Source organism: Athene cunicularia, assembly GCF_003259725.1.
Source record: "Athene cunicularia isolate RWA chromosome 6 unlocalized genomic scaffold, athCun1 chr6_part1, whole genome shotgun sequence".
NCBI classification, from domain to species: Eukaryota; Metazoa; Chordata; class Aves; order Strigiformes; family Strigidae; genus Athene; species Athene cunicularia.
This window is the reverse complement of record NW_020799105.1, coordinates 17,260,924-17,283,719: the sequence shown is the minus strand read 5'-3', so window position 1 is coordinate 17,283,719 and position 22,796 is coordinate 17,260,924. Positions and strand designations below refer to the sequence as shown.

Below are 22,796 nucleotides of genomic sequence, written 5' to 3'. Positions count from 1 at the left end.
GTACAGCACAGGGGTAAATTTGACTAAATATCTGGTTTAACTGAAGCGACCTTGTCATTAATATCTAACTACTTCTTAATACTGCAACTCTCTTCAGTGTTTGGAAAATATACCCACTATTTACAGCCTGTTGTTAGGAGCTCTGAGCACTGCTAAGCCCACATACTCTGCTTAAGGGAATGCCTGAGATAGGAAAAATATGGAGAGATTTAACTAAGGGTTACAACTTGCTAATGCTTTTCCAAAAAAAGAAAGAAACATGTGCTGCTGTAGCAGTACTTTAGAAAGCTATTCTTTTGCACTTGAAGGCTGAAATCCTCACCTCTGCTTTGATTTCTGTGCTCAAGGAATAGGGCAAAGGAGAACAAACTGACTCTAGAAAGCCCAGTTACAGTGAAGATAGAATTTTGCTACATGCAGCGGCAAATAAAATAGCCATCAGGTATCATTGTTGCTGGTGGGATTGCGTGTATCAAGTACCAGGGTGACCAGGCAGAAAAGATAAAATTCAGATGAGGCAACAGGGTCACGATTTTCAACAGCCACAGGAAACTACTTCAGATGGGAAGGACAAGGCAGGGAGAAGCCTTTTAAAGCCCTGTCTACCCAATCTCCAGAGAAGTTCCTCTTGGCAGGAGATTGCAGAATCCCTTGCAAGAACAAGAAAATATCTTGGTCCCATTAGTGAATTTAAAATGAAAGGCTCCTTTCCCTTGCTTTTGGAAACAACCTAATTAATTGTTTCCTAGAGCAGTGACTTCGCAACCACAGAAAGCTCTCCTCAGCAGTGAGTGCCTTCCTGGCTTCTGGCAAAACGCACAAGTCCAGCTCAGACACACAACTGCCATTACGCACACAGACACCTGTAGGTTTGTGCACAGAATGTACAAGTCCGTGTACACACAGGCCTGTTGTTTTAAGAATACTTAGATAAAAGTAAGGGGTGGAGGTGTCATTTCAGAGATGACGACTGAAGGCAAGTAAACTACTGGCTTTATGATCCAAGGCAAATGCTCACTAAGATGCTGAGATCACCCGACCTTGCCTACGCTAGCTGAGCGAGCCTTGGCAGAAGCTTTAGATGCACTTTGTAACAAAACATACGAATTGCAAATAGATCTGTTTGAATGTTTGTCAAATTCAGACTTACTGCATCAGGCTAAGCTGACTGTATTTAATCTGGATGGAAATCAGAGAGATGAGTTCTATAAGTGGTATGTATAAATGTTTTAAATATTTGAATAGATGAGTAACATGAGGAATAACGTTTAGCAAGGGAGGGGCAAAACCCAACATAGCTACACTAGTACTGCTGAGGGTCACCTGTAGTAAATATGTCAGAATTTTTGGCATATGATGCATCCATTAATGATAAATCACTGTATCAATAAAAACGGGATGAGCAGCATAAATAAGGGATTATCTTCGTTGGTACATTGGTATCGGCCCTCAGTTGCATTGGTGCACACCAGAAGCCTCTATTAGTACTCTGTATCCATATGTTCTTAGTCAAAGCTGCAAAACTGTTACCCAAGTAAAACAATTATAGCAAAACAATTATATATTTTTAGAAGTTGCTGTTAAAATATGGTTCAACCATAATTATTAAACAGGCACCTGCATACTGCAACCTGTGTCACAGTTTAGCCACAGTAATATGGCCAACAGTGCTTCAAAGCAGAGCTCAATGCAGAGAGATCTGTTCCAGCAGCTGAGCTTGTCTGGGATCTCTGCAATAAACTGAAGGCTACAAACCAGTCAGGCTGTGACTCATGCAGCACACCATTTCTCATCTCTCTTATGTGCAGAAACAGAATAAAACCAGATCTCTTGTTTCCAAACCACTGTGTAACACAAACTGTGGGGTCCTCACGGCGGCACAGTGTGTTACCAACCCTCAGGGCACTGCATGGCTGGCTGACACCCCCAACTGCAGAGCCATGGGGGAAAAGACAGTGTGAAATGAATAGTATTTGTTAATTAAAGGATTTTAATCAAGCTGTAACCCTTAACATCAGACGCATTTCATAACTTCCACATCTATGTTGATGTAAAGATTGACAGACAAACCCAGCCTTGAAAGAAAAGATAAATTTTTTAATGTTTATTTTTCCATGAAAAAGCTTTAAAAGGAGAAAGAGGTCTCACAGGAGAAATAGTACATTCTTTAATCACTGTTTATTTGTTGAATTGATATCCAAGGCTGACATTTCTTCTACAGTGTATTTATTTGTTCTCATAATATTACAGGATATTTACCTTTTATTTAAAAAGATCATAAACCACAAATACTGTTAAGAACATTATTAGGCAATTCTGTATGTGAAGAATTTACACAACCTACATTAGCTGTAGATTAAGTGCCTCTAGTTTTAATTCTTCACATATTTTGTAGTAACAACTATAAACCACATCTTTAAAATGTTCAGATATTTGAAAGGCTTTGCACCGCATGTAATGGAAAAACAGAGGTTTAGTATCTCGAAGAGCAGACAAAAATATTTCAATGTCCACAAAAGCAACATTGAAGCTCTCAAGGAAGAAAAAAAATCGTGTTTACCCTTAAACCATATAGACACATTTATTAAGGTGTTAAGTGCTCAGATGTGACTTTCTTCACTAGTATTATACTAGTTCACAGGATTGAGAAAAAATATTTAAAGTACTTAAGAAGAGTAGTTTGAACAAAAAGCACCTTAATTTCAACTTAATTCAAAAACATGAAGAAGGAAAACTCCAGTTTCAGAATTAGTAGAACTAACAGAATTAAAACCCCCTGAAATCTGCAAACCCTAAAGGTGAAATACCTTATTTCAATCAGTACTCTAGCATTTCTGTAAAGATACACTTTCAAGTATTGTTATGCAAGGCACTGATTTTTAACTTCAGTCATCGTGATGTATTTAAAATAGAGAATTTCTGTCACACTGGGCCAAACTACTGGCCCTAGATACTTGCTGCTAACCTCGGAGCACCGGGATTTCACCCCGTAGCAGTTTTACAACTACCTTATTTTTCTTTTGTCTTTACAAAATTACATAGATCCATCACAGGTTTTAATGATACAATGATTAACGGTACATTAACGGTCATGATTTACAGAAGAGAAAGTTTTAATTCCACTAGTTCTCTTTAAAAGTGAAATTGGACAGTTTAAAAGTTAAACGTTCAAAATATAAAACATTTAGCAATTTTGTTCTTCTACTATCAATTCTAAGTTTTTAAAAACTGGAAGGCAGGTATCTGATACTGGCAACTCTCAGGACAGATTCCTGATATACAGGAAGTTTGATAAACAAGCTCTTTTTTTTAAAAAACATGAGTGTAAAACATCAGTTGGGAACCATTATCTTGCTTTCTATGAAGTCTGACAATGGACAGATGAGTTGAGTTTATAAATACTTAGTCAAAAGGGGAAATACAGAGTGTGGAATATCACTCTTGTGAGCCCCAGGGCCTGCAACTGGACAAACAGTTGTCTGGTATACTTAAAAACAATGGACCAAGAAAGAGGTACACTAAGCAATAAACTAGCTGCACAAACTATCCAAGGTTTCTAGTTTTGCAGCTGCGACAAAAATGTGTTACCCCTTGAAAAATAATAAAAAACCATCTGCAATAAGATAGCAAACTGGTGTATCCTTTAAATCACCTAACAGCCAAATTATCTAATTTATAGTATCAAAGTGTCCTAAAACTAAGAGCCATCAAAATCCCTGCACAGGCTACTCAAGTTTGATGGGATGCTCTGGGAGATCTAGAAACAACTTCAGAACATCACTGGACAGCGCCAGAGGTAAAGGTAAAAATTTTGATGGCAGATGCATCAGTGCAGAGCTTGATGCAGTTGACCCGAGAACATAATCTTATTCTAATGCTACCTAGAAGCATGGGGGAAGGTCCAGATAGGTCCTAGATTTCAGTAATTATTACCAGATTATCTTAAAGTGTACTAATGAATCAATTAACTGAAGATTTTTGCAGGAATAAGGGCAAAATTCTTGCCTTCTTTATGGAGCAAGATTTTATAGGCTGTAAAGACAAGGAGACCTAGGAAGCAGTGTTATGGTGTAACTCCAACTCATCCTGAAGTTCCACCCTTTTGGAGTGAGCTACCAGGTATGTTATCTTCATATGAGACAGCCCTACTTGCCCTTGCTGTTCACATCCTCATCCCCAAAGCAGAGGAGGGGCAAGGAGCTGGTGGAGGGAATTATCCTACTTGGATGCCTCCCTGTTAACAAGTTACTGGCTGCATTTCCTTCTTGGGGAAACTACAGTAAGAAAAGATAGATCCCAAAACTTAACCAAAATCCCCCATAATATTATGGCAAAGAAACTAAGATAAACTCTGAAACTCAATCATAGGTGTGCTGAATCCTTAATAAGAATGAACTGTAATCCCTAATGAGAGTAAGTGATTTTACACATGATAGTACAAAAACTATAAAATGTAAGAACGGCTGCTCCTGATGGAAGACAGTAGTCAAATTTGGTTATATGAACATAATGGAATGTAAAACATTAGAAATACGGTTTCTAAATTCATGATCCGTTGCAGAATACAAAGGCAGATGTGGTGGTTTAATTAAAAAAATAACCAGGTCTCACATTTTCAATAACTGTTTCCCACTAAATTGTCACCATTTTTATACCTTCTCTGTTTGTGACAAGAGAAGCTCCTCTAATCCCCGACAAACCAATTTCAATGAAAATTATAATGATTAATTCTAAATACTAAATCTTTGCTAACATGAATCAGTAATTTTAATTGATTATATGAACAATTGAGCTGGCAGATTTGAGCAGAGAGTTACTGTGGGTAGTTGATAAAGCTGCTGAGCATGGTGAATTCTCCTCAGGTAGCACAACTGCAACCTGGAGGACATGTATACACGTGTCACAGAATCTCTTGCACATTATACAGGCAAGAATACTTAATTTTGAGTTGCAATACAAAGTTTATGAACACACTTCTGTGGGAGTTTAGCTGCAGTGTGTCTCTGAGGTAAGTCTTAATGAATAACAGTGATTAAAAAAAGTTACAAATCATAAGAATGTACATAAATCTCTGATATTGTCTGCTAAACCATGAGCCATTTTCAACTAGATATATCACTCATAACTCTATAAAGCCAGACATTTAAAGCTTCCATGTATATAGAAAACCTTGTTAGGAATCAAAACTTCAAGAGAATTTATGGTCAATAATACAACTCTATGTGCTAAAATAAATAGTCAATAATTAAAGGAACAGAAGGACATGCCCCTGCACGAGGAGGAAAGTCCCTTCATTCTGATCATCTCCCTCCTCTGAGCAAGAGATAAGGAATATGTTTTTCTTGATGTTCTCACAAAAAATAGTTTTTACTCATGGTTTAAGCTAGAAGATTTGCCCACTGGAATAAAAAAAGTGCATTAAGAATATATATAACGTACTGAAAGCCATATGCAACTTTTCTGAGGCTAAGCAGATAAGGCATTTACACGATGCTATGTAACTACTTTCTCATATATTACCCATCTGGTCTGTACTTGCTTTGTATCACGACATTACCACACCATTATACAAACATAATGTTCTATGAGTAGAAGACATACAAGTCAAAATACAAACTATGAAAAAAAGTACATCCCGTAGAAAAGCCCAAAATGACATGTGAGAATCTAACACCAAAAGGACTCAACTAAAAATGTATGCATAAAATATGTGCCCATCAATACGTTTACACGGTCAGCATCCCTACCCTTCCTTCAACAGAAGGGAACAAACTACAGAAAGCTATTACTGAATTCACACATGAAAAAGCTATCAAAACACATTACACTCTCTCTTTGAAATCATATTATCTTTTTCCTAGTCTAATGAAGAATACCGTACTGTAAATAAAAAAAATTCTAAAAACTTTCATGAAACTATTAATATATTCATTCAAAACCCAACGCTGTTCAATAAAAGCAAACACTACAATTAAAAACTGAAAATGCCACTGAACTTGTTTTCATTATACAATACAACCATGACCAATATTCTTTAGAGATTTGCTACAGTAATTTATTACTTTATTAAGGCCTAAATGCAAAACCTATTAAAGTCAGTAGAAAGACATGCCTTGAAAAGGCCTTGAATTACATACTTTTACTGTACGATACAAATCTTGGCATGCTGGGCCATATCAACCTGCTTAGGATTTTTATATCAAGAAACTAAATTACCATGAAAAGAGATAGAAGTCATAGATATATATGATTTTTCAGTATTTAGACAGAGCAGTAACATTTTCTGTTCTTCTGAATCATATTTTGAAGATGCTTTCTGGTACTTAACTGAAATACATTTCTGCAGCTTGTACATACTATTCTGTTTGCCTGTCTGGTTACATTTATGGTACTCGTTGCTTTACTTTAAGAGCATCTTGTAAACCCTGGAGGAAGCAATGGAAAGAGTATCCCTAAACATCATAAGCTTTTAAAAACCATGTTTTTCTAATTATAAACTTTCAAATGTCACAAGTGAAACAGAAGGAATGACTCCGGGAAAGTGTATGCTATTCTTTAGACAAACAAGAGATAGCATTAGACTGTATGATAAAAGGCCAATCACAGTGAAGACACAGACTGAGTGAGGGGCGCAAGAACCCCAGTAACCTCATCAGTGAGAACTGGGGCAGAGTGAGAAACAGCTGCTCTGAATATGATGAAAGAGAACAATTAGAACAGTGTCCCTGTGTGACACCCACCGAGTCAAGAAACACAGCTCTCCCTTGCAAACTAAAAAAGTTATTGCCTGAAAGGTTTGAGGACTTACTGGATGCAGGGGGAAAATAATTTTGATATATACAGCTTTTCATTGCAAACAGTGGGGTTTGTGTCTTTTTGAGATGGAGTCACACCTTCTGCCCCTGCTTTAGCATAAAGCCATTACAGTCCAGTAGCAAGGAATGTTCTGAGGCTTTGTAGGAGTAACAGTAGCACAGATATAGTACACTAACCCCCACTCCCCTAGTTTATGTAAGATTCAGTCATCTGCTGCAAGACATGGACTTAAATAAAAAACTGATTCAAATAGATATATTCCTGCTCTCTAACAGTAAAGCTGAAACTGTTTACCTTGCAATAGAATTGTTTAAAATTTGGCTACAACTAAGTATTTAAAGGTTCTTTACAGTTTGATCCTGGACTTCAGCTTGATGCTTATGTAACAGTCTTCCTCCTACGTACTAACACCCCTTCCCTATAAGCTTAGAGTGGTTCTGAGTGTGTCTACAGTGACTAGAGGTCAAAAACTGAAAACAAAAAGGATATGATACTTAAATACACATCTATACATGTACATTTAGATAGAAAATATATCTACGATACCATATTTAAACATTACTATTTCAATAAGAAAACAGATTTGTTAACTTTTTTGAATACTGGAATACAGGCAGAATCTGTTAATTACATCCAACTGAAATACACAAATACAATGTCATTCTAGTTGAATATGAGAGAAAAAAAAAACCCATCTGCTGAATTATATGTTCAAGACAACTGTAACAGTTTGGTTCATTATTCTGAACTTCTGAAAATAATATTTGTTTTTTTCAGTAAGCAACAGAAAATTTGTGAGCTAGCTGGAAGCTGATCTAAGGTTTTCTGGCTACTATCCAAAGTTAAACAAACAAACAAAAAAATTTTAGAAGAGTTGTACTAAGGTGTAAAAAATTATAAATGCCCAAATCAGTTTCTTTACCTTCATCCTTCCAATAGCATTTGCAATCTGTGAACAAAGCAGCAAAGCTTTCTCCTCTTTCAAAATGACATGTGAGAATTGAGAGGCTTACCCAAGGGAGCTGAAACACTGCATTAGAAAAGTCGCTTAAAAAACAAACACAAGAAAAATACTAGCACAGCCCTTGCCTTGCTGACAGGTGAGATAACAACCATTTCTGGTACTACTCGCAGATAGACTGGCATTTCAATGGAAGGAAAAAACATACCAGTCCATATGGTTCCCTTAAAACAAAAGTCTCTCAGGTTCATGACCAACATTTCAGTCAGCCTTTGAGTAAGAAAGAGCAAAACCAAATCATACTGGGGATTTGCTGACAGGTGTCAGGAAAAATGGTGACTGTTTTAGAAAAGACTATACAAAAATTATTTCAGTATTGTACTTTATATATATGCAAAAATATTAACTTGGAACTTCAAATCATCTTCTCAGAACTGATCCTCATGACCAGAGCACAAAGTTTAGTCCAATTACCACTTAAGCACTGTGGAAATTCTTCCAGTTCAAGTAAAAAAACTGTCCCCCCTCCTGTATTCCTGCTACTTACTATGGCAAATTGAAGAAATTTTACTTGAAAAACACTGAACCACCAAAGGCAGAGTTTTGTAACAGTTTTAAAGCACCTTTCTCAAACATTAGGTTATCAGCTTTATAGCAAAAGCTCAGAACCTCTAAACATGAATGCAAATAATCTATTATTAAACATACAGTTCTGCTTCAGTGGCCACTATTACAAATCAGGGGCTAACAGTGACTTCAAAAGACTGAATCAGACTTTGAGAGTGTAATATTCTTCCTAGTATTATGTATTTTCGAGACAGAATTCTTCAGACAGATTCTTCTCTTTACAGAGAAATCATAAAAGTAGGAAAGTGATTCACTGCACTTGAAATGGTTGACATTTAGTTTTTGCAGTTTAGATATTCAACTATTATCTACCACTTAACTATAAAAATGTAAATTGGTATGTATCAGAACAACTCCAGCATGGTTTTGTGGGTTTTTTTCTTTACATATATATATATATTATATATATACACACACATACACACATTAGAGAGAGGCACATTTTTTGTTAGATATCAGCATTAAATTCTTCTGTAGGAACTTGGAACTCCTTTCACAGAAATTTTTGCATGAAACTGTGATCTTCATACAAGGCAGTCATATCTAGTTAAGCAAAACACTCAGTTTGCATAAAATTAGAGCTATGCCTAGTTTAAGATGTACTTTCAAAATACATGTGTCACAAATGCCATTACGGAAAAATAAGCAAGATACTTCTTCTACAGCCTGAAGAAAGGATCTATTTGTTTTGATATTCTATTAAAATTTAGTAGGGGCACAAAAGGAATTTCTTAGTCCAAACTTATCCAGCTATTCTAACAGTGTGTACAGTGCAAAGAACTTCTTACAGTAACATCACAAAGTAAGACCAGTTCTTTCAAGAGGACTCTAAAAATTGTTGCTCATTGCTTAGAATGGCATACACCCAATATATTCACAGTTGGTAACAGTCTAGAGTATTACAATATTATTACTGCTACTGTAATGAAAAGAAATGAGGTTGTGATGATAAATTTCCACCTTAAGCTGTAGGGAACTCAATTTCATTTCACCAAGTATATTATTTCTTAGCTTTGTCATAAGCTCCAGGAAAATGAAAAAGAGAGAAAAGTTATGTATTCATATTTTCTCTTACAGAAAATATGAATATTGGTGGATAGTAAAAAAAAGTATGAAATTAGCTGGCTTGGGTTAGCTGGTTAAAATGAATGTATCAGTTCAACTTGAGTCAAGCTGCCTTGGTTTGTACTAGCTATCTGTAAAGGCTGACTGAATGAGATTCCTTTCATCATACAGGCACCACTACCTTTGCTGCAATAGTAGAGGCACACTTTGATAGCCAGGATAGCTTCAGCTGACAGACAGCTCTTGGGTAACTGAAAGGGAATGATAGTTTGACAGGAAATCTCTTTTATTTCTCCAGACAGACACTGTCCTTGAAGCAACCAGGTATTATCTGTAGAAGAACAAGAAGTTTGATCATTAGCATACTGAAAACACTAATTTTACCTATAGGACAACATGGACTTTCCATACACAACATTAGGGGAAATTTCCTTCCTGATTTTTCCAGTCAGGGACAAAAAAGAAAGAAAAGTAACTTACAAATACTTCATTAAGAGTCATTTAAAGATGGAGAGATCCATAGCTTTGCTTCAGAACTATAGGTATATATACAGTACATCTTATTTAAATGCAAGGGATCTGCAATTTATCCTATACACTCAAGAGGATATTAAAATTTATTCTAAGATATGCAAGCAAAACTCCTGAAATTAATGGGTTGCTATACATTTGCATCAAAGGCCAATATTCCAGGTAACATATCTGCCAGAAATGTGTAAAACTGCAGGTAAATGATGTCATTTTCAAACAGAAGTGTTGGTTTTACAAGTGGGTTGCTGCAGTTTAGCAATGTGCAAGCTGACTGTTACAACAGAACTTGAGTTTCACATTTATTTAAATATTTAAGAGTATGTGAACTGAAAAATGAACTGCACAATAAATGTACCTAGCTGACTGCATTATACTCTGTATTTTACTCTAAGTGAGATGGATGAAGTGGCATTTTTCCGAAAATACCTAAGTTGGCTCTAGAATTTATAAGCTTGAAAAAAATCGCTGAGTTTAGGTTGCTTATATTCTCCAATTTTACTAACCCTTGAAGCTACTTTACTTCAACAATATCTGGAGATTCTGTAGGCTAAAACGTGTGCTGACTCTCACTGGAAATAGTCTATTTGTATTCCAAAAGGATAAACTGCAATAAGAAACTACTTTAAATCATGAGGCATATAAACAAATTGCAGTGCCTGTACAGTATTTGTTGACTGCTTTTAAAACAAAGTACGTAAAGTAGTTAGGTATAAATGTGCCTCAAAGTAGTTAGGTATAAATGTGCCTCAAACAAAAAAAAAAAAAAAAAAAAAAAAAAAAAAAAAAAAGAATCGCTTTTAGGATTATGCTTCAGCTTCATGGTCAGATTTCTCCCAGAAACAGATGGTAGGGCTGTGGTAAGCTGTTCAAACGGACAGACTGAAGAGGAAAAGCACCTAAGGGGGTTTTTGCAAGCTCTCGCTGGCAGCTTGTCCCAGGAAAGTTAAAAAGAAAAAAATAATGCCACATTTATTAATTCAAGCAAAAAGCAACCTATCAGGTGTTTTTTAAAAAAAATCTTCATACTCCAGCTATTAAATGTTATCAGCTCTAAATAATATGTATTGCATCACAGGGTCAAATGAGAACACAGGGACATTTTGATTCATCAGACTGAGATCTCTCATATTGCAGGTGCATCATGGCAAGACCTACTTTGTATCTTACTTACTCCTGTTCAACAGATAAAACACAGGCACTTTACCTTCGGCTGTGATAAACCAGGAATTGGGTGCTTCGTCATTCAGTTTTGAATCTGAAGGAAGGGTCAACTTTAATAAAAACTGAATTGTCTGGCCAGGAGTTACAGTTAATGAAGGAAGTTGGACATTTGGTGCAGATTTAGGCAGTTTTGGAAGGTTTCTTATTTTATCCTTTTGCACATGCAGGTTATCTGTAACATCACATTCTTCTGGATTCAGGATAGGCAACTGTTGGTAGAAATGAAACAAAATATTTTTATTTGTACTGAAAGCAAATATGCTTTCACAATACAATCCAGTTTCAAAGATGACATGGACTAGGAAAACTAACACGATAATATGTCTATTGGACTAAATCTTTCTGACAGAGTACAACAACACTACAACAACAAAGAAAAAGGGAAGACAATGTTTTTCTAAAATGAAAAAGTGATTAATCCAAATAGAATATTTACTATTAAAATAATAAAATCCACAACTACTTTAAAGTATCCTTTAATTTAAAATTTTAACAGTTGCTTTATATTTTTACTTGAAATAAAATTTAAAGATATTTTCTTCTAAGCTGGTGGTAAACTGCACACTTCAGTAATAAAATCCAAGATTTTAACCATGCAGATTGCACAGTAAAGGATAATTTCACAGAAAAGTTACTAACTGGTTATATGATATGAAAATTTAAACATACAGAAAGATCATGTACTATTAAATGCAAGAAACATGACAGTTGGACTATTATGTCATATATGTAGGTGTGTGTATATATATATATATATATATATATGTATGAAAACATTTAGACATAGTGCCATTGTAAGATGGAGAGGACTATGAATTTGTTTTGCTTTCATGTTTATAAGCAAATACAGCAGTGCTCAATTATAACAGTGGTTTTGATTTAACAACTTGGAAGCCAGCTATGTATGACTTCCCAAAATCATCTCTTATAGCTCAATTACAGGACTTGGTAATCAATTTCAACTTCCACTTGTTACAAAGTGCTCATGAAATACTTTTCACAGTGAAAAACTGGGCTGTATTTTTAGTAACTCATGTTTCTGTATTACTCTTTTCTAGAGGATCACCACTTTCCTTTTTCTTGCAAAAGTTGCCTTTCAAAAGACTAAGGCCTTCAACAACTGTGCTAACAGGCGATGTTTATTTGCCAGATCATCACAACACATTCTGTGAATATAGCTACAGTACCCAAAAAGTTTATTAGCTATATGATTTTTATACTACTTGCCAAACTCTGTAATAGTAATTTATATCAAAACCACCACTATCGGCCTGTTTAATAAGTATTACTTGCCATGGAAAGAATTTTTGTTTCGAAATCCAGCACTTTAATCTGATGATTATTTGTGTCTGCAACGTACATCAAGCGGCCATTTTCTTCAACACACAAACCTCCAGGTTCATTAAAAGTTGACTGTGTAAAGCTGGAGCCGATGACATTACTTGCTTCTCCTGTGCCTGCCAGTGTAGCACAGTTCTTCATCTTGGGATCTACAACTTTAATCTAAGATAAATGAAGACACAAAAAAAGCTTATCTGAAAAAAACTCACCACAATTTGGAAGTTCTGCATAATCAGTATCTTATGCCCCACGTTTCAGAAGCCAGCACTAACTCTGAGTACCTTAGCTACCAAGTGTGTATCCTAGAAGCTAAGTTATCATACTTTACCAAATAACATGTCCCATCTGAGTACTGTGTTCAGCTCTGAGGCCCCCAACATAAGGATGTGGACCTGTTTTGAGCAAGTCCAGAGGAGGACCACAAAGATGATCAGGGGCCTGAAGAACCTCTCCTATGAGGACAGGCTGAGAAAGTTGGGGTTGTTCAGCCTGGAGAAGAGAAAGCTCCACAGAGACCTTACAGCGGCCTTCCAGTACATAAGGGAGGCTATAGGAAAGATGGGGAGGGACTTTTTACAAAGGCATGCCCCTTTTTACAAGGGACAAGGGTTAATGCCTTTAATTTGAAAGAAGGTAAATTTAGATTAGATGTAAGGAAATTCTTCCCTGTGAAGGTGATGAGACACTGGCACAGTTTGCCCAGAGAGGTTGTGGCTGCCCCCTCCCTGGAAGGGTTCAAGGCCAGGCTGGACAGGGCTTTGGGCAACCTGGGCTAGTGGAAGGTGTCCCTGACCGTGGCAGGGGGGGTTTGGAACCGGATGATCTTTAAGGTCCATTCCAGCATAAACCATTCTGTGATTTTATGATCTTCCCCAACCCCTGCCATGCTCTGCTGGACTTTAACTTCTTCCTTTGGTGTCCCCTTTCATAATTTTGAAGGCACCTACCCCTCTGGTATAAAAGTGCGCTGAATGGCTTGTTTTTCTAATGTTTGTTGCCTTTCTGGAAACATCTGCAAAATAGTAAGTGCGCAACAAAACTGGCAGGATAACTTGTATGTAATTTTTATCCTAAAAATAGATATTTTTTTTTTCTTAAAGTAATAGCAAAAAAGCTTGTATTTTATACAACACCTGAAGCAAAATTTAATTTGCCACATAAACTTCAATAAGCATTTAGTGTTATATACTTTATTTTTCAAATTAAACCAAATTACTTTTCTTTTAATGCATTTAATCAACATACAGTTACCAACCTTCTGAACACGAAAGCTTTACAACATTCACATAAGAACAATCACAGAAAACAATCCCTCTTTTCTCAGAGTTCCATGGAGGCAACCCACAATGCTTCTCAAAACTTGAATGGCTTTTTTAAGGGAAAAGTAAGTCCTCTTGTTCTCATAGTTTTACCAAACCTGCAGTATTCCTGACTAAGCACTCCTAGTTGTTTTGCTCTAGTTCAGCATCTTCGGGAAGATATAAGGAAACGGTCTTCAGTCTGGACTGTAACTTGGCACTTTAAATTCACCTTCTGAAGGGACCATCGTATCAACACAAAAGCATGTGACAGCAAAACAATTGTAAAGAGAAAGACCCATAAAGGAATGAAAGAAAGAAGGACCCCACAAAGGGAACTCACATCATTTGTTTCCTCAGCTTAACTGAACCAAGCACAGTCTCTGGATGTTCCTAAAATAATCCTTTGCAGCAGTAAAAACTGCAAAGCCTGTATGTAACAAGGTACTATATGCTCACCTTATGATTATAGGAATCTGCCACATAGAGCAGTTTTCTTTTCTTGTCCCACGTCACTCCTAAGGGATGTTGCAACTTTGCATTGATGCCCGCTCCATCCACATCACCAAAGGCAAACAAATTCTGAAAGAGTATTTTATTAAATTAATACATTTGATTATTCAATGTTGACATGAATTTAAATGACTGTAATTAAATGGAAATTCACTGAGTTAAAAAAAAAAAATCAAGACAACTTCAAAACAAGGATACTGAAAACTGGGAAGCGTAGATACTAACCATGGAAATGGAAACTCTCACATTTAAGTTACCAGTATGAATCCAGCTGGCTTTAATGACCACACAATGCTGAATCAGATGGTTAGTTTAAAAATAAGTAATTTGTTATCTGAGAAGCAGCAATCTCCACTACAATCTGAGCATCACAACTGGCACACATTTGCATTCCAAGCAGTGAAGTTAAGAAATTGATGGCCACGGAAACTGATTTACCCTCTCACCCCAAAAGTGGTTCCTCCAGGTCAGGCTTGAGGAATATTAGTAGGGCAGTGTGGGGAAGTTTGAAGTGATTACCAATGGATCTCTCTCTCCTCCTACAAGGTGCTTTACTGCTCCGTCTTTCAAAGAGATGGTTCGCACAGTGCTGCTTTCACTATCTGCTACAAAAAGGCAGTTCCACGGTTCCTCGGAAGCCAGAGAGAGCCCTGAAGGCTGCGCAAAGCCTGCCTTATGTGGGTATGCGTTGTTCCTGTTCTCTTCATTTCCACTCCCAGCGAATCGAAGGCAGACTCCTTTCTTTAAATCACTAAAGGAAAAAAAAAAGGTACAAAAAGAACAAAAGTTCAAGAATGAGTCTGAAATACCTCAGACATTACGCATAAGCAGAAGCTACAGGACAAGTACTTGTGAATTATAAAACTGATGGTACTGCAGCACAAGGAATTATTCAGTGCCTTTCTGCTAACTTTTATTTCACCTTAGTATATCATTCATTACTAGATAATTCAGCAAATGCAATGAAAAATAACATTCAATTATATGAATGTACCTTACCAAGTCATAGTTTTATAGCAAAAGTAGCATCTTTCATTTAATCTAACAGATGTGGGAAAAAGCAGGCAGACTTTAAAGGTCACACACCTTTTAAGTCTGAACAGAAGCAGCAAGCTTCAAGCTAAGTACAGTTGAGAAAAATTATTTTTAGTTTAATTTGATTATCTCTCTCTTTGCTGTTTGTCTTACTAAACAGCTTTCAAACCCCAATTTCACACGTCTCTTTTTACAGCTGCTTACCTTCCCTTTGGTAGTTTTCCATCTTCCAACATCAGTGCCCACACCTGATGAGTGCCTGCCATTGCTATCCATAAAACATCATCTTCCTGGGTCCCTGAAACTTTTAAAAATGGATGTATAAAACCAGATGAAAACACCCCCACACACTTTGGGAATCTTTTACAAAACAAAGAAATCAGCAAACCAACCCTGCTGTCTGCCCTACTCGAGCTCACCTTTTGCCATGGCAAGAAAAAAAAAAAAAAATCCAACCAAAGAACAGAGCAAGAGAAAGAGAGAGAAAATGTCTTTCATCTACCAAAACCTCTGCTATTTTTCTTCTGTTCTCTTCCCAATGATCTAAAAATTGTGGTTTTGATATCCCTACCTGATAAAGGCAATGTTTCAAATGGGATTTGCTATTTGCAACATTTTGCTGATAGGTCCATGTTTCACCTGTTATTTTTGGATTCATTCTGGCCAACAAATACGCACATACCTCTGCTAAGCACAGTTTTGGGAGTGGGTGGATGTGTTGTGGTTTGTTTGTTTTTCTGTTGTGCTAGTGACAAAACTAGATATTAAAGAAAACTATTGGTAGTTGTTTACAGGTTTTGAGAGAAATAACCATGGCAGTACCATTGTACATTATATACCGAGTACACAATGTTTTTAAGATAAGGGTAATCGATGCTTGCATGTCATGCAGATTTACACTCTGGAGAGCAAAACCTGCAGTTTATTCAAACATTAGATCAGATGTTGGCAATTACTAACTTCCCCCTTTACCAACTATCCAGTTTCCAAGTTGTTCTCCCTATGCACATGTACACGTGGTACCAAGTGCAAGATGCAGATCTGCAGAACAGCGACCTTCTGATTGAGAAGTGTTCAAGTATGTGTCAATCATCTAGGTTTTTCAACTCAAAGTATACATTCACCAACCCAAATCTAAAAATTACACAAAGCTTGCCCAAATAATACTTCACAAATAAAATGATAAAAATGCAAAGTGAAGAACATATAAATGCTCTGTAGCTTTAAACATATCAGACTACAGCATAAGAATGCATGAAGACTAATTGTGAAAGACCATAAAAACCCAAAACAACCCAAACCCAAAAGAAATTATCTTAGCCTTTTCTGAAAATCTTAAGCAACCAAAAGCTGACATTTAAAAACTGCATTAAAAAGGGGACAGTGTTATCTAACACCATACTCCGCAGACTGTATACAACTGTACCACCTAGTCAGAAACAACATTTATATGTTTTTCTAAATGAATATATCAAGTATTGGAATAACTATTAGCCACTTAACAGAATAATACTTTCAAATTACTCACAGAAACTTTTAATTCACATGAACTTACAAAACATTATACATGTCATAGCTGTTCCTGCAAACAATCTAATGGATACTTCTCCCTGCCTCCCCCTTATTTTAGAGTTTCAAAATAAAAGCAATTATATGTAAAATGCTTGCAAGCATCTTAAGCCTGAGAAGTTAGTCCAAATCAATCTTCCTAAAATGAAATTAACACCACTCCCCCAACTGAGATCCTGCTGTTTTTCTTCTAATCCAAAACTCTTCCTACATTATACACTGCAAGAGGGGAAAAAAGCATCCTTCTGTTTCCAGAATCAATTTCCTCATACTGTGAGCCTTCTTTAACATAGTACTGGTATGATTTTAATGCAGTTTATCTTCAGTCTTTTCTGTTTCTTGAATCAAAATACAAGTTTTGAAGACTGTGATCAAAGGAACTCTGCTGACTCTCCCCTGCACCTCCACGTGGCTCCATGTTTTTACATGAACTAGAGCTCCAAGAATAAAAGTCAAACTTCCAAATGCACCTCAGAGGTTTTTGTTGAGCAGAAAGGTTTACAAAATAAGTTGGGAATCACACATTCTATGAGTCAGAAGAAATGTTACTGAATTACTGGCAATGCCCAAACCATCCTGATAAAAAGAAAAAGCAACCCCCCCTCCTAACACAATCACCTTTGATTAAAGCTTGTTTCTAAGAGATTTAAATTGAGCAAATGGCCTGTGAAATCATTTCACTACTTCCTAAATAGTACAGTTCAACTTCAGGATTTTATGTTTCCAGGATTCACATCTTGCATTTTTCAAATGCTACTATTCTGAGTAGCCCAGAATGAATAACGCTAAATTCACTGGTCAATTCAGAAAGTCAGCTTTTTAACTTGCTGTGCAGTTCATTCTGAGGGATCTCAAAGTGCTTCGTTAATTATTTAATATTCACTTCATTCAGTGAAATGAAGTTGTAAGAGCTGAAGTGAGCACTTTAGAAAAACCTGTTCCATTCATCTATCCAATTGTCTAATTCCACCCACTGAAAACTCCCTTGTGACAGCTACACATTGAAAAATTGAAAAGGTTTCTTACTCTAATTCTGCACACTGAAAGGCTTATCAGAGACAGAGAAAAAAGTATCAATATTAATTTCAAATTTTACTGAACACAGAAGATCAACAGAGAGAAGACCCTTTCTTCAACTAGAAAGCAAGACAGGAAAAATACGTAAGAGCTCCATATCCATCATGAGTTTTAATGCAACTTAAATATTTTCTAATGGATGGCAGTTAGAACAAAGATGAAAACAGCCCAAGCATACTGAATTGTGGAAAATATGTCAGAACTTTAATAAAAATATTTCTACAAAACCAGAAGAATAAAACTAATCCCTAGAGTTGCACAGCTAAGGTATTTCACCACACAACTGTCCTGATGCTACAGGGTTTAACGCTTTATGTTCTGGAAAAGAAAAAAAAAAAAAAAGACAGAAAAACCTCTTCTTTCAGGATAGAACAGTCTGAAGACATGACACCACTGTCATCCTTGCATTGTTCTTGCAGGAGAAGGGGACCAGGGAGAACCAGCATGCTAAAATTATAGTAATGCCATAATTATCGGAACTTCTTATCGTTCTTGAATGGAAAGAATTTATTTTTAAGGAATTTAATATAAAACAACATAAAAGAACAAAGGAATTTTTGCATTTATTCAATTAAGCACCACATTCCAACATATCTTGAGCTGTTTTAAAAATCCAGTGTAGTTTCTCCTTATTAGGGTATGTGCTTTCTTATCTTTAGTGCTGCCTGTATTAAAGCAAAGTATGGCTTGCAAATGTGATATGTTATAAAGATTCACTAATAATGACCCAAAGCTCTGAATGCACTGGTGTTCCATAGTATATGATGCTTCAGTTATTATATATGATGATTAGGTTTCTGAATCTATGCTATATATCTGTGTTTCAAGAATTCACAGTCCTGTTTCTACACATACACAATTTCAAACAGTTGAGCAATACTGCTGACTATTAACTGTAAGTCAGTTTGAATGCACAGAAAAGACTTTATTTCATACCAATCAACTGCAGTATCTGTTTTAAAAGATTCCATTCCCAGAACTACACACACTTCCAGCTTCCTTGTCCAGGGACTGCATGCTTACTTCCAGTCTGGGAATTAAAAGCCCAGGAATCAAGCTAAATTTTGTGGCTGGCACCACCAACATTTTCTACATAGATCAAAGTTTGAAAATATTATTCTTGTCTACTAATTTTATCTTCAAAAAAAACTCCAAACAAAAAACAACCCAAGGACGAAGTCTGTTGGTACACTCATCCTCTGCAAGGCAAAAATGGCTCTACACCATGCCCTCCAGTTTACTGATAGGCACAGTACCTGTGTGCACATGTGAATGAAAGTCTTGCCTTCACTTCAGTCAGTGGAAGTTTAGCAAATTAAATCCAAATCTGACAGAACAACTACAGAATCATTGTTCTTTAGTGAGAGAGATAGCAAAGCCCCAAAGGAATGCTTTAGCACCATAAGTCTGGACTGTTACAAATGTACATTAGCCTTTTTGGAGGAGTAAAGATTAATTTTCTTCTCTTTTTATGGTGCTACCTGACACACTTTCACTGTGTTGCATCATACAAACAGCATAACCCTTTATGAAACAAAACACTTCTCGAATTTTCCTCCTTACTTAAAATACCTACCCTCTCATCAAGGAAAATCCTTGGACAGAGATACCAAGGGGATGTCATGCAATGCAAAGTAACAGGGAGCTAAAAATTATTACTGTAATTCAGTATTTTCTCTTTCTTTCCCAAGTTTTCTAACTTAGGCCTTCTGAATATAATGGTAGTAAATACTTCAAAAAAGTCTGAAGTAGAAGTGATAGCATTTGTTAACATGAAAGAACTAATTTAGATTATTTAGTGCTGGGATACATCACTACAACTACAGAAAAAATTAAGTCTGGTTATGCGCTTTATTCATTCCTATTTAAGCATAACAAACGCATACACTTGAGGGTACTTCAGTCCTGCAGTTTCCCCTGACCCCCAACACCCACATTCCATATTCAAAAGCACTTTCAGCATCAACTGAAAAGAATTAAAAGATGTGTCTCGTTCTGACCCCAGCATGTCTGACAAAGTCTCTGTAAGACTTGTTGAAGATGTTTATTTTCAGCAGCTCTGAATCTGGAATTTTACATTAAACCCAGTATCTGATACCTGAAATAGTATTTAGAAATCTGAATTGTAGTTTTAAATTCTTTGTCCTGAGCATACATTTACTTCACAGAACAAGACTACTGATTGTGGAACAAAGACAATGAAAAAAGCATCATTCCTGGTACAAATACCATAATTTTTTGTAGAGGGCAGTTTCAAGTCACGGACTTCAAAATGTTACTAAATTTGACATCTGCTAAGAATCCAAATGCTTCTTCTCACTGCAGAAAGTTATAATCTCATTATACATTTTTTCAAGATGCAGAGAAATCCAACTTACTAGAAAAGTAGTCTGTCAAACTAAATTGTGTGGGATTACTGTTGGATATTCAGTTACAACTTGCACTACACCCTTATGTTAAGACTTCAGTCTTTGCATGTCTCTGTCAAATGCATGTTCATACTAAAATGCTAACCTAAGTATCTAATTTCTTAACCTGTTTCTATAGTGAACATGTGAAATATTAGTAACTTTTGTTGCTATTACTATTAAGCAATACCATAAAGTCCTTAGTTTTGGCTTGGAATACAGAATCAGAACATTCATTCAACAGTTTAACCAGGCTCCTGTAGAGATAAAGTCTGTTGGGCTCATCACACAAAAAACTACTAGTTCTCTATTCCTCAGTTTTCTCTCAGATGCTTAAAGAAAAAAAAAAATATAATTCCCAGTTTAGGAGAAGGAATGAAAGCTGCTTAGAGGTGACTGAAACTGTACATAAATTATGTCAGGACATGTGAAAGCTTCAGTTAAATCTGTTTGTCCCTCTCTGTGATTCTGCCAACAGTATGAAGCTGGTTGACCCACTCAGAGAATATACAGAAGAAAACAGGGCGCTTCAGAAGTCTTCCCAAAGCAAAACTGGGTATTGTCCTACTTCACTGCAGTCCTTCATTGCAACTGCTTAATGAGATATTTCTCAAAAGATCTTTTCTCTTTAAACAGTTCTTACAGAGAAATAAAACCCTACAATAAGTCTTCCACTTTTCTTCAGCCCTATCTTTAATGAAGAAGTTACTTTTTCTTTGAAATTTCAAATATTTTAAATAAAAAAAAAATTACCATTTAGAAGTAAATTTAGGATCTAGTTCAAGAAAAGAAAACAGAAAAAGCTGTCTCATGCTAATGATGCCTCTAACATGATTTTCTGTGGAACCAAACTCATATAAAGGTAGATGCAGCTAAAGCTGAATGGGGTATCTTTGAATTTGTACTTTGCACAGCAAACTACTAAAGAGATGAGAAGGCCTTTTGCATTCCAACTAAATCTACATTGTTGTATCATGCAGTCATATCACATATGCAACATATGTTTAGAGTAATTCAAATTTTGAGTTGTCCAGAAAAAAACATTCCCAATTAATCCCTGATGATCACAAAAGCAGCTCTTCCATTTTAAATCTATCACCAAGGGAAACTCCTTTCACGGGATGGAGAAGGCAAGAGTCTCAATGCCAAAGTGAGACCAGACTGTAAGGAAAAAGACAAGTGACATGTAGAAAGCATACTTTCAAGATACAGACAGTTCAGACAACAGTTCATATATGGTCTGAGCTCACACAGGAAGTGCTAATTGCTTACTGCTGAAGTGATTATCACTTTATTTTTTTGTAAAATTAGGGAAGAATCACCATGGTAATTCAGGGAAAAAAAAAAAAGTGTTTCCTCTGGAATGTAGTGGTACTAAATAACCCTCTAGCAAAAAACACGGAGAGGAAAAAAAAATCTTACATACTTTTGCCTTTTACGGGCTATAAAAATGGTACCAGTATGATAAGGTACTGTACTTTACATAGATATAAATAATATCTATGTAAAACCTAAATTGACGTAAAAAATTCCAGCTAGTTTACTGAAAGTATGGTCAATACTGTACTTGGGAGTTTCTATAAATAGATTAAAATAATGCAATTTAAGACCAGATTTTGGAATGTGAAACACACAGTTATGTCACCAAGCGCAGGTCATTGTCCTGTTCCTTCCAGCAAGAATGCAGCTATCAAGAACATTTCACGCTCAGATCAACTGTGCATTTAAGTATCACTTGCTTTCAACACCCACTGAATAAAAATAGAAGGGGACAACAGAGAAAGCTAAAAAAGCACAGAGTAATTCAATAATGTATTTTTAAGCTGCTGGCTCTCCCCCTGTATTTTCTGCCCAATCTATGTCAATGTAAATTTCAGCACCAGCTTCAAGGAAGCCAGAATTTAATCTATGGAGTTCATTCAAGAATTTTAAAGGGGGAGGGTATAACACAAGCTCAGTGGCCACAACTAAGGAAATAAAAAAGATGACAAGGAAGAATACTGTCTGCCTGAATCCTAGCATGTGTTTTGTCTCCATTAACTCCCCTGCCTTAAGGAAAGACACTTGTGCCAACTTTCTTTTAAATGGTATTTCACAGTCACTTAACCTCTTTGCCTTAGACCTTCAGCATCTGTACAAAATGGGAAAACAAAAGCCTATTATCCATGAAAATACTACAAGGATGCTTAAAAGCATGCTACTTAGTAGTATCTGTTCTGAATATTAACTTATCTGCAGCCTCAAACTTTTTTCCCCTCAATATTTTTAACAACAAACTATATATTAAAATTTTAAAATGCGAACAATGAAGTCTTAATTGATCAATACATACTC

The 22,796-nt window shown here is 36.1% G+C and overlaps 1 protein-coding gene across 1 annotated transcript in view; it reads right to left on the bottom strand.

The window, feature by feature from the left end:
* Positions 1-2,089: 2,089 nt before the first annotated feature.
* The window catches only part of NHLRC2 (NHL repeat containing 2), a 34,018-nt gene continuing 13,311 nt past the window's right edge, over positions 2,090-22,796 (bottom strand). Inside the window, exons 6-11 of the mRNA XM_026851524.1 lie at positions 15,613-15,712; positions 14,893-15,124; positions 14,320-14,442; positions 12,515-12,724; positions 11,205-11,430; positions 2,090-9,800 (exon numbers count right to left, since the gene is read on the bottom strand). Coding sequence (XP_026707325.1) covers positions 9,544-9,800; positions 11,205-11,430; positions 12,515-12,724; positions 14,320-14,442; positions 14,893-15,124; positions 15,613-15,712 — 1,148 coding nt within the window. The 3' untranslated portion in view covers positions 2,090-9,543. The remainder of the gene's footprint in view (positions 9,801-11,204; positions 11,431-12,514; positions 12,725-14,319; positions 14,443-14,892; positions 15,125-15,612; positions 15,713-22,796) is intronic.